The following is a 13,186-nucleotide window of genomic DNA, read 5'->3' as shown; positions in this document are numbered from 1 at the left end:
AGAATGATCCTCATGTCGAACTTGGATCTTCACTAGCTCTCTCCACGTGTAAAAGATGCTAGCTTGCCACAGCATGTCCACAATGGGTTTTAGTTCCTGTCTCTTGGCCAGGGCATCTGGTGGGGGGGAGATCTGGGAACACGAGAATCACCAATCCTTTAAAGAGCAGGGAACCCCTTTTTCTTGCAGTTTCTAAAGCCATACACCTTGTGTTGGAATCTGGAATGGTTACATTTACATCTCTCAGCCCCCTGTGTTGTTAGGCTGACCCAGTCTGGTTATATTAGGAGTCTTTTCAGCTTCTAAACGAAGCTCTTTAGTAAGCGATTTTATTAGAAATATAGCCTTGTCAGTGAGCTTTGTCAGCATTAGAGTCCCCATTCGGTCCGAATTGTTTTTCACTTAATGTTTTATTGTTGTTTCATTACGAATTGTGAGCCACTCTGAGCCTACTTTGGCAGAGCAGGCGGGATATAAATCGAATAAATCTAACCTAACCGACGCTTCCAGGGAAAGCACATGCGACTTGAGTCAGCTATTTTCCAATGCCAGACCTTGGTAGCCCTGTTGCAGAGTTGTACTCATGTCATAAGGTCAGCTGTTTGAGAGACCTTATTCACTGAAAGTTTAAACTCTGCAAATGGTTCAGTTAAGGGCTTTACAAGGGCAGAGAGGGTCTCAGTACGTTTACATTCCATCAAGGTGAATAGAGAATAAGCTGTCATCAAGATCAGAAGAAACTGGTGGGCTTACCACGCTAGTGTCAGTGGCCATATTGTTGTCATTTCTGTCAGCATTAAAGTCCCCGTTTGGCCGCAAATACTAATCAGGGGCTTATTTAGAAGGTTTAGAAATTGTGCCTGGTTTGTCCCCTTTCTTGTTGCCTGCTTGAATCATCAGGAGAGGTGGTGGGATGATTGATTTTTAAGGGTTAGGGAAGATGAGGGAACAGAGCACAGGAATCAGGTATCCGTAACTCCTGGCATTGACGCCATGCCCCCCAACCCAACAATCTTTAATCCATATCAGGAGATTTATTCCAAGGTCCCAGGGTTTGGGGACAGAGGAGTCAAATCCTTGCAGATACATGATGGTCAGAAACCTCCATCTTTAACACTCTGAAACAGAAAAGGTCTGTACATTTCTTGGAACTAGTTACCTTCACTACATCTCTTTTGCTGCTGTCGCTGAAGTGGGCCGTGCCAACCACATATACTTTAGAACCCTCCTCCGTGGCCAGTTCTGTCACAGTACTCGGGAGGCTGGGCTTTTTCTGTCTCTTCTTCATCTTCATCTCCAGCAGTATTTTTAAGGCATCTGCATCAGCTACGTATATTTTAACAAAAAGACATACATGTTTATGAACCAGAAGTGAATGTAATAAAATGTTTATATTAGGACCCGGGGTGGGGGTGGTGAAACGGGGGATAGAGCAGAAGTTAGAAAACTGCTCTCTTGCTTACAACTTTTATACCCTGTTCACCATCATCTTCCTTTCCCAGTCTGCAGCTTCCGTGTTATTTAAAATTAAAATCTGAAAGGGGCACGGGGGACTGCCTGCCAAAGTAATCTCAACCAATCAGGGATTATACAGGTACTGTATTGGATGCCCGATGTATCCAATCAGATTTGGCTATGCAATTATGCCACGAAGCACAAGGTGAGCGCAACATTTCCTTCTCTCGTTCTGAATAGGTAACCATTTTGGCTCTGTTTCATAACTCTCCACTATGCTATTGGTAGAAGTGCATTTCCTGGGAGCAAAGTTTTTTACAAGACACCCCACCCCTGCTCAACTCTGCCTTAGTTTAAGCAACCACAGGAATTGATGTACTGAACAGCATTAATTTGATGTGAACACATTCAGTTTCCCCCCCTAGATTTCTGTACAGCAGATCCTTAGATTGCTTTAATAGCTCAACATCATCAGTGACATAGCAAGGATATAACTCCAATCATCCATCACACTTCGCTAATAGGTTCCAGACAACCTATTCAAGGCAACCATCTAGGGTGCAATGCCAAGAGATGTCAATAACCACGTAGATCCAATGGTATTTAAAAGAATGATGGTGCAATCCTAAACAGAGTTACACCCTCCTAGGTCCTTGAAGTCAGTAGGCTCAGAAGGCCTCTGCTTACGATCGCACAGTCTCTGTTTAGGATTGCACAGTCAGTTAGTCAGACAAAACACATATGTAAAGAGAGAACTTTAAGATTGTTTAAAAACCATCCATCAGGAAGGGGCAGGGAACCTTTGCCAGACCGAGAATGAGAACATACTTATTTCCTAAAATGTACTGGTTATTTTTTTTTAATTTATCAGAAATGCCCTACTTACACAATAAATCTAATGTGAATAACAAAGGTCTGACAGTTAATAGCTGCATTCTGCCTACATACACAAGGCATTAAAAATCCAACCAATGTAGTGATAAAATCTCTGGTAAATGCAAGAAGTTATCCAAAGTCACACCTTGATTAAACTGAACCTCTGAAACCACACAGTTTTCAAAAGCACAAAGACACAGTCAGTATGGTGCAGCCATTAAGACTGACAAAGACTGGAAAGTCCCATGTTCATATACTGACATGGCTGTCAACCTCACTAAGCGGCCTAAGCTAAGATGGTTGCCCTCTGCCAACCTATCTCACAGGGCTGCTATACAGATCAAGACGGGTAGCCATGTTAGTCCGTCTGCAGCAGCAGAAAAGAGCAAGAGTCCAGCAACACCTTAAAAACTAACAAAATTCATGGCAGGATATGTGACTCATGAAAGCTCATACCCTGCCACAAATTCTTAGTCTTTAAAGCGCTGCTAGTTCTTTTCTACTGTATGGATAAAGATGAGCTTATTTATTTCCTTCATTTATACTCTATCTCACCACCACCACCAAAGGACACCAAAAGTGGCTTACACTGTTTTACTTGTTGTTAGCCGCCCTGAGTCCAACTGGGGAGGGCGGGGTATAAATGCAAATAATAAATAAATAAATAAATAAATACACTGTTCTCTTCACTGCCTGTGAGACAGGTTAGGCTAGGAGTGTGTTATCAGCCAGTATCATAATGCCCCTGTATAAATCGATGGTGCGGTCTCATTTGGAGTACTGTGTGCAGTTCTGGTCGCTGCACCTCAAAAAGGATATTATAGCATTGGAGAAAGTCCAGAAAAGGGCAACTAGAATGATTAAAGAGCTGGAACACTTTCCCTATGAAGAAAGGTTGAAACGCTTGGGACTCTTTAGCTTGGAGAAACGCCGACTGCGGGGTGACATGATAGAGGTTTACAAGATTATGCATGGGATGGAGAAAGCAGAGAAAGAAGTACTTTTCTCCCTTTCTCACAATACAAGAACTCGTGGGCATTCGATGAAATTGCTGAGCAGACAGGTTAAAATGGATAAAAGGAAGTACTTCTTCACCCAAAGGGTGATTAACATGTGGAATTCACTGCCACAGGAGGTGGTGGCGGCCACAAGCATAGCCAGCTTCAAGAGGGGTTTAGGTAAAAATATGGAGCAGAGGTCCATCAGTGGCTATTAGCCACAGTGTGTGTGTATATATAACATTTTTTTGCCACTGTGTGATACAGAGTGTTGGACTGGATGGGCCATTGGCCTGATCCAACATGGCTTCTCTTATGTTCTTAACTACCCCAGATGGCAGAGTAGGGATTCAGACCTGGATCTCCCAGATCCTAGCCCCACACTCTAACCACTACACCACACTAGTCAACCTTACATAGCACCATGAGCTCTTTGGAAGCAAGGCAAGAGGGATGTGGTAAACTGGACAGACGGTCATCAATTCACGGTTGATTCCAACATTATCGCAGAAGTAATTCCGCCTTCCCTTTCCGTGTAAGGGCTAATTTCTTTAGGGAATGGGAGCTAAACCCTGCCTCATGGCCATTGATTTCGTATGAATGATCACTAGCCTCGGGCCTGGTCTACATACATAGGCTGGATCATGTCAAGCTTTAAGACTGGGCTACCCCACAATTGAACCATCTCCCAGTATAACACAGTAGTTAGTGTTGGACTAGGATCCGGGAGAACCGGGTTCAAATCCCTATTCTGCTACGGAAGCATGCTGGGTGACCTTGGGGTAGTCACATATTCTCAGCCTACCCTACCTCACAGGCTTGTTGTGAAGACAAAATGGAGAACTGCAGAACAAGATAAGCTGCTTTGAGTCTCCATGGGGGAGACAGAGTATAAATGAAGTAAATAAGTAAAGAAAAGCACACACATACAAACAAACACTAGGGGAAAAAAAAGTCTACCCATTCCCGTTCTGCTCATTTTCTAGTAACCAGGAGACTGGTAAGCATTCAAAACATTCTCCTCACACACAGCCTTGATTTACACAAGGAAAATAATAAGGTGGCATTAATGAGTGGCATCGCTTCCAACTGCACACTGAGGACCGCAATTTGGAACGTCCCCCTTTATTTAGAAGTCATCACAAACAGAAAACCAACACACAAGCAAAGAAAAGGGACTTAGCCATTCCCCTTGCTCTATTAGTCTTCCATTTGCAGCGAGTTATTTATGTAAAGAAGCATTCAGTACTGCAATCTACCACCAGCTGTCTGAAATGGTGAAATTCATCCTTCCTTCTCAATATTCTACCACCTCATTCTGATGCCTGCACAGATCAGGTCGCAGATTTGCAGCCACTGAACATTTCTAGCATAGCCCTTCATCCAAACGACTACTTTTAACCAAGTGATTGTTATTACACAGTGTAAAACTGTAACTTTCGAACAACCAGGCTAAGAACATACAAATAGCTGGTGCTATGTCTGAAGCATCTTTCGGTCCATCTCCTTGGGCATCAGTTGAAGACGCTGGTTCTACAGCAGCCTATATTGGGGGAGGGGGGAAGAGAACGGGATGGAGAGAATTTTAATCATTTTTTTTTGTTGCATTCTTCTTCACACTGATCAATTTACAAAAAAACAGGAATTGGTCAGTTTAACACAGTCTCTAAAGTTGAGCTGTATGCAGCTCTTACAATTTTTTTTCACTCTCTGGAAATCTATCCTATAAGGTGCCAAGAAAAAGCCTTTTTGGGCCCGGCTTTCCATGAGTTCCAAAACCCCAAATCAGGCTTCAAATCCTATGTGTTGTTGGCTGAAGTTTAGTCCAGCAGGGGAGGGCCATTCAAGAACTAGCAAGGAGGGCTCTCACACCTGCTAAGGTAAGACTAATTGCTAGTAGGCTAATGTGGACTTACCTTATTGGCTATCGCATTGTCAACTGTCAGCTACAATTACGTGATCATCACGGTTGGGCCTGACTGCAGCAGCCTCAACTAACTTCTGATCAGGTAATTTTGACAAGTCATCTAATGAGGGACGAGGTAATGCGTGAGCAGTCCCAGTGGGCAAATCCAGAATGCTCTTGGGGGTTGAAACACTTAATTACCCACAACTTTGTGCTGACGGTGCTTGCGGCACGGCAGAGGGCAGCCTGCCCTTTTGCTACACTGCATGACTCAGACCATACCTAAAATGCTGTCCAGTTGAAGATGCAAGGAGCCAAATCCGCATGGTAACTTTGTCCAAATGCTTTGATGTTTAGTTAGCTTTTTGCTCTTTGTGTTTTTATTTTCTTGCTCACTTGCCTTAATTATGTAACTATTATTTCCTTTTAAAATGAAAGCCTTAATATTTTAGCACCAGGCTGTATGTTGGCTTGTTAGAGTTCTCTAAGGATTCAGTGTTTTATAACCCTTGGTCACATTTCTGCCATACACTGGGCATGACTGCAAACTGCAGATGCTGTAAGTTGCTAATACCTTGGTAAGCAAAGAAGGAAGGAACGCACAGGAACAACTGAAGTAAAGAAATAAACTGTGCAAGCCAATATTCAAATTACTGAAATATACACACTAATCACAGAAATACATATAATATACGATCAACAAGATTTACACACAATTCATAAAAATCCAGCACTTAACATAAGTCACTGTGTATATAAATCATTTTCCTCCAGGTCTTTTTTTTCTTCTTCTTTCAGTTCAAAGATGCAGTCCAACTTCAGATGTTGTATCCATAAGCCCGGTAGGAAATCCACTTCAGTAGCTCTTATAAGAAATAAAGCTAGGTAGCTTGGAATCCAGTGGAGCGATGTTCTTCCATAAGCTGCCAAAGCAAAATCCTTCATGAGCTGCCATAGCAGCACCACCCTGACACCTCTGCCGGCTTGTGACAGTGTTTCACATTCACAGCTCCCTCAGGGATTTTTCCTTAACAAACTATAACCAACTCATACATTCACAAATCTCTCATGTGCCGAATAAGGAATGTGTATTTTGAGCTGAGGTTTGTGTATGTATGAGTTGGTTATAGTTTGTTAAGGAAAAATCCTTGAGGAAGCTGTGAATGTGAAACACTGTCACAAGCCGGCAGAGGTGTCAGGGTGCTGCTGCTTTGGCAGTTCATGAAGGATTTTGCGTTGGCAGCTTATGGAAGAACATTGCTACACTGGATTCCAAGAAACCTGGATTTATTTCTTATAAGAGCTATTGAAGTGGATTTCCTACTGGGCTTATGGATACAATATCTGAAGTCTAGTGAAAGATTACTGAAGGAGGATAGGAAAATGGCTGAGAAGCTGAATGCATTTTTTGCCTCTGTCTTCACTGTGGAAGATGAGAAGTGTTTGCCCACTCCAGAACTGCTAATTTTGGAAGGGGTGTTGAAGGACCTGAGTCAGATTGAGGTGACAAGAGAGGAGGTCCTACAACTGATAGAAAAATTAAAAACTAACAAGTCACCAGGCCCGGACGGCATAAACCCAAGAGTTCTGAAAGAACTCAAAGTTGAACTTGTGGAACTCCTGACAAAAATATGTAATCTTTCATTGAAATCTGCCTCCATTCCTGAGGACTGGAAGGTAGCAAATGTCACCCCCATCTTTAAAAAGGGTTCCAGAGGAGATCCGGGAAATTACAGGCCAGTCAGTCTGACTTTAATACCGGGAAAGTTAGTAGAAACTATTATCAAAGACAGCATGAGTAGGCACATTGATGAACACAAGATATTGAGGAAGACTCAGCATGGGTTCCGTAAAAGAAGATCTTGCCTCACTAACCTGTTAGAGTTCTTTGAGGGGGTGAACAAACATGTGGACAAGGGGGACCTAATAGATGTTGTTTACCTTGACTTCCAGAAAGCTTCTGATAAAGTTCCTCATCAAAGGCTTCTTTAGTAAGCTCGAGAGTCATGGTGTAAAAGGACAACTCCTCTTGTGGATCAAAAACTGGCTAATTAATAGGAAACAAATGGGCAATTTTTGCAGTGGAAGATGGTAAACAGCGGGGTGCCACAGGGCTCAGTACTGGGTCTCATGCTCTTTAACTTGTTCATTAATGATTTGGAGTTGGGAGTAAGTAGTGAAGTGGCCAAGTTTGCAGATGACACTAAATTGTTCAGGGTGGTGAGAACCAGAGAGGATTGTGAGGCTGGGTGAGTTGGCGTCAACGTGGCAGATGAGGTTCAATGTGGCCAAGTGCAAAGTAATGCACATTTGGGCCAAAAGCCCAGCTATAAATACAAGTTGATGGGGTGTGAACTGGCAGAGACTGACCAAGAGAGAAATCTTGAGGTCGTGGCAGATAACTCACTGAAAATATCAAGACAGTGTGTGACTGCAACAGAAAAGGTCAACGCCATGCTGGGAATTATTAGGAAGGAAACTGAAAACAAATCAGCCAGTATCATAATGCCCCTGTATAAATCGATGGTGCGGTCTCATTTGGAATACTGTGTACAATTCTGGTCACTGCACTCAAAAAAGATATTATAGCATTGGAAAAAGTCCAGAAAAGGGCAACTAGAATGATTAATGGACTGGAACACTTTCCCTCTGAAAAAAAGGTTAAAACGCTTGGGGCTCTTTAGCTTGGAAAAATGTCAACTGAGGGGTGACATGATAGAGGTTTACAAGATTATGCATGGGATACAGAAGGTAGAGAAAGAAGGACTTTTCCCCCTTTCTCACAATTAACATGTGGAATTCACTGCCACAGGAGGTGGCGGTGGCTACAAGCATAGCCAGCTTCAAGAGGGGATTGGATAAACATATGGAGCAGAGGTCCATCAGTGGGTATTAGCCAAAGCGTATTGTTGGAACTGTCTGTCTGGGGCAGTGATGCTCTTTATTCTTGGTACTTGGGGGGGGGGGGCAAAGTGGAAGGGCTTCTAGCCCCACTTATGAACCTCCTGATGGCACTTGGGTTGTGGGGGGGGGGGGGGGGTTGGCCACTGTGTGATATGGAGTGTTGGACTGGATGGGCCATTGGCCTGATCCAACATGGCTTCTCTTATGTTCTTATAAAGTTAGACTGCATTTCTGAATGGGGGGGGGAGACCTGGAGGAAAGTGATTTGTGTATACGGTGATTTATGTCGAGTGCTGGACGTTTATGAACTGTGTGCAAATCTTGTTGATTGTATGGTGTGAATTCTATTGTATATTATATGTATTTCAATGATTAGTGTGTATATTTCAATAATTTGAATATTGGCTTGCACAATTTATTTCTTTACTTCGATACCTTGGTAAGGGCAGAAGTGTTTCTCTTCCCACCCCCCCCACCCCCCGTAGCCCCCGACCAGTAAAAGGAGTGGCGGCAGACTACCAGCCAGGCTGTGGTGCTTGGCAGCTTGTACCCCCCATCAAGAACAAGGTGGGTTGGTCTGGGTCAGGCTCTATGTCTGGCTTCAGACAAAAAACACAACATAAAAATCCATTATATAGGTGTAAAACTGATCTGGTGCACACAACCCTTCTGCATGCTCATTTATTGAGTATGGAGAGAGAGGGGGGGCATTCTTCATAGAGGATAACAGGCAAAAGTATAATTAAGATGCATTGATGGTATTTATCAAAGTGTGTTGCTAGACACCAGAAAAATTTAAACTGTGACTGTGGAGAAACAACATTTTGTGTGTGGGTTTAACTGTCTGTGAGTTGGATGAGACTATCAAACTTTAGGTACGTCTTGGCCTAGTCTCCTCCTCATTTCCCCCTTCCCCTCCTGTCTGTAACCGGTAATCTGAGGGCAACTCTCTAGAGAGGGCAGGAAATCTCTCAAGGTTAGAGGAGATATGTCCCAGAATGCTGCGAGAGAGATAGAGAGATAGAGACAGTTCCTGGGCAGGAACTGCTGTTTATATTATTGAGTTCTGGTCAGGAAGCCAGTGAGTCATCAGCTGGAGATTGAAACATACAGAGCATTGTTCCTGGGCCAGAGTTGGTGGCCATTTGAGGAATATGTTTGACCAGCTTACACAAGTGTAACTAAGCAACGTGTCTGCCCTGCATGCCATCTAGATAGGGCATGAGTTTATAGTAGGGAGCATTTCCGCCTGTGTTATTTTATTCCTTTCGTTTACTTCTGATATGCCTGTAAATAGTTGTGAGTTTTAAATAAAAATTTTAACTGTTGAAGGAGTGAAGTCCCTCTGTGCCACATTAGCTTCCTCAGCTGCTTAGAAATGTGAGGAGTGGGTCGGGGAACCCATAGGAAGGAATGATAAAATGACCAGTTGCCAACTCTCCTGGGGAGTCCCAGAGATCCCTGAGAAGCCCCAAGGTGGGTTCCTAGTGGCATAGAAGGGAGGTTAGGAGGCTGTCCCACGTAACCAGAGTCCACGTCAGGGGCAGTGGTGGCAGCAATGGAACGGCCCCTTCAGGTCAGAATCCCAGGAGGATTCCCAGTTACACATACACAATTCTCAAAGGACTGAAGTCTATTACTCCATCTGTCAGATCTTAACCTTTTCCCTCCATCCAGCTCCTATTGGATGGTTCGATGGACCACTCTTAATAGCTTCTGTATTGCTGGGGTAAATTTCTGTCCTCTGCCTGTTACGGCAAGATTTTCAACACTCAAGCAGACAACGGTAGCAAGAAAATGCGACGTAAGAAATTTTTACCCTCCCATTTGATGAATGAGATAATACGTCAGCAAATTAGGAGGAGGAGTGAAAAAAACTTCATCCTGAAGGCTCAGAATCTGATCTATACTATGGCTTGGATAAAGCAGGATGCCACACTCCCACACAAATATAACAAATCTGACTGTTGCCCATAAGAAGTGCCTGCGGCAATAAAACAATTTTCAGTGTGTGTTATGGCACACATTGGTTTTTGGTTTCTACACCCTTTAGGAATGCTGCTGAACCAAAACATCGGTGGGGTTCTTTCTACCGGCTACTTTGGATGCTCGCTGCTCTTTCAAGACTTTACCTCCTGAGGCTGATCACCCTGCATCGCTGGAAAGTCCTTTCGACGGCAAAAGAGGACCTGTGAAGCAGTACAGAAAGGAGGATATGAGATACCCAACTGACAACGATTATTCATTTAAAAAGACACAGCCAGTACTCTTCTGAAGTAACGAAACAAAGCAAGAAACAAGAAATTGGCTTCGAACCTATAACTGCACAAGTGTTGCAATTGAAGATAGAGGCACTGACAGGTTATGCTTTTTGTCTCATGGGGCTTTGGGTTCCAGTGTTACGCATTTGTCCAAAAGAAAAAAACAGTGATGTATGAGGTTGAGCATTTTGCCTAGAAGCCAGTACAGATATAGTAAGGTTGGTCACATATACTTGAGCCAGTTTTCAACTATTCCTTGTCCTTCCAACTCCTTCCACCTCTTGAAATATTCTCCTCAGAAACACAGAATGCAAATAAATCACTTCCTTTGCACAATGGCTCAGCTGCAAAGCCCATTTTCTACCAACAGGCCTCCCTCCGTCCCAAGCATGAAACGTTTGAAGAAATGAACTGTCCACAGAGCAAATTGTTTGCAACCAGATAACTTGATGACCACCTATGTGTGGGGTCAACTTGTGGCAGAGGTAGCAGGAATTTGTGACATTCCTGAGCTGGGTTAGAAAGGCCTGCCTCTTCCATGCTAGTGAAAAAGAATACCAGTGGCAGAAGCACTCCAAAATTATATGTACAGTGCAGTGAGGTGGCTTTCACTTATATTTTGGGCCCGAAGAATGGCCACCACCAGTCTAATCACACAGATTAAGAAATTAAATTATTTTTTAAAATGTTAAATACTTTTTAACAGGAAAGTGGTATCAGGAAGACTGAAAATCCTTACCAGATTTGCTTCCAGCTCTAATCACATTTGGTGACATATTACGGTAAAACTCTCTCTCATAACCCACAATCCAAGCAAACTCCAATGGCCATTTGAGGAACTTGTAGAATGATAATGTTCCATGTAGTGGGCACAAAGCATTATAGAACAAATGGAAACTGCTCACTTCCTTGTGTTAGCCCATTTATGAGAATTCTTCTTTAACCATAATTGTTGTTTTTCCTCCCTCACACAAGCAACATCAAGATCTCTCTGTTAAGCATGTCTGTGACCACTAGTGGGGCAAGCAAGTTTAGGTAGCGAACTTTCTTTCTCCAAAAGGAATTACTGTACCACCCATAAATTATTGCTTTCAGCACTACAAATTTCCAGCACTAAAAATTAAGGATGGGCCCTGACTGGACCATAGCCCAATTTTTTCTATGGACCAGGACCCAGTTTGTGATCTGTGAGCCCAGTCTGTGCATCCACCAACACAGACCTCCATGGACCATCCCAGGAGGTCCATGGGCTGGCAGGCTTGCAAAAGCCATGCATCGTATGAGCAAAGGCTGAGCAGAGACTTCACCCACTTCCTGGTGGGTGAACTCACCGTTCAGCCTTCACTTGTGCACTGCCCGGCTTTGCAAAAATCAATTTAAAAATTAAATGGCTTTTACAAAGAGGTTGAGCAGCAGCTCTCATTCGACTTTCACTTGTGAAGACTTTCCTTCACCAGCAGGAGAGAAAAAAAGGGGATCCGACATAGAATTTCAGGCCATTTGCAGAGATCCAAAAAGTCTGGATATGTAAAAAAGAAACAGAAACACACACACACAAGCCCTGAATTCTGCACTGGGTGGCATCTCAGCTGGAAGCAATTCTTTCAGATGTTTGTTGCTGCTGCTCTCCACTTGTCTGTTTTCTGTGAAGTTCACTCACATACCACCCAACTTTGCAAAAGTAATTGTAGGACCTGCCTACCTGAAGGACCGTCTTTCCCCACATGTTCCCCAGAGAGTACTGAGATCGGGAACTCAAAACCTCCTTGTTATCCCCGGGCCAAAAGAAGCCCGCTTAAAATCTACTAGGGACCGGGCCTTTTTTGTTGTGGCCCCTTCCTGGTGGAACCAGCTGCCGGAAGAGGTGAGGGCCCTGCGGGACCTTGCCCAGTTCCGCAGGGCCTGTAAGACAACCCTCTTCCGGCTGGCCTATAACTAACTGGCACAAGAAAATAAATGTAGGTCTATTAGACTTCTGCTGCTCTTAATGTTTTAAATGTTTTTAAATGTTTTAATTATTTAATGGCTTAAATGTTTAAACTATATTTATGTGGGATTCTATGTTGTGAGCCGCCCTGAGCCACTTGGTGGGAAGGGCGGGATATAAATCATAGAATAAATAAATAAATAAATAATAAAAAAATACTTCTTCAAAGAAGTATATGCATTAGGATGATGCTGTCAGTTTTTCCCTCTTTCTCTCCCAATGCCACCCCCCCCAATCCTCCCTCCATTTCTTTTCTTGCTTGTTGTTTCTTCCTAACAAGCGGCAGGTCAAGGCGCAGCATACAGCCAATGTGGGTTCCATCCTTGATTGTGTTAGGCATGTGTCGCCTCCCACCTCAAACACACTTCTCACCCCCCCTCCCTCTTCTTCACCTCCCTTTGACGCACTGAGTCCCCATCCCTTTCCTCTTGTGCCTTGGGCAGCTGGAAAGGGGGTGGGTTGCACACACAGATCCTATGAGAGAAATAGAGAGTTTGAAAGCTGTCAGATCCTCAAGATTTTTGAACTTTGTGATACAAATTCTGAGGATGTTCTCCACAGCTGAGAACGAAACGTCTGGAAGGAAAACTTTCTCCAGTAGAACACGGCACTTGATCCCGAAAGATTCTACAAACCCTAATAATATTTTAAAAGCACTCTTAAAAAAATAAGATTGGTTGGTAATGAACAACCCATAAACAGTAGTAACAATATCTGACACTTGAGTACAACTAAATAAATATCGAGGTGACACTGTGTGGCTTTGCCAAAACCATTTAAATTTTAAATGGCCTTTGAA

General features: G+C 43.3%; 1 protein-coding gene across 1 annotated transcript in view; it reads right to left on the bottom strand.

Moving 5' to 3' along the window:
• TRABD (TraB domain containing) overlaps positions 1 to 13,186 on the bottom strand; it is a 49,997-nt gene that overhangs the window by 24,814 nt on the left and 11,997 nt on the right. Inside the window, exons 2-4 of the mRNA XM_060244804.1 lie at positions 10,272 to 10,328; positions 4,794 to 4,872; positions 1,160 to 1,326 (exon numbers count right to left, since the gene is read on the bottom strand). Coding sequence (XP_060100787.1) covers positions 1,160 to 1,326; positions 4,794 to 4,872; positions 10,272 to 10,295 — 270 coding nt within the window. The 5' untranslated portion in view covers positions 10,296 to 10,328. The remainder of the gene's footprint in view (positions 1 to 1,159; positions 1,327 to 4,793; positions 4,873 to 10,271; positions 10,329 to 13,186) is intronic.

Source organism: Heteronotia binoei, chromosome 8 (assembly GCF_032191835.1).
Source record: "Heteronotia binoei isolate CCM8104 ecotype False Entrance Well chromosome 8, APGP_CSIRO_Hbin_v1, whole genome shotgun sequence".
NCBI lineage: Eukaryota > Metazoa > Chordata > Lepidosauria > Squamata > Gekkonidae > Heteronotia > Heteronotia binoei.
This window is presented reverse-complemented; position numbering and strand designations above follow the sequence as displayed.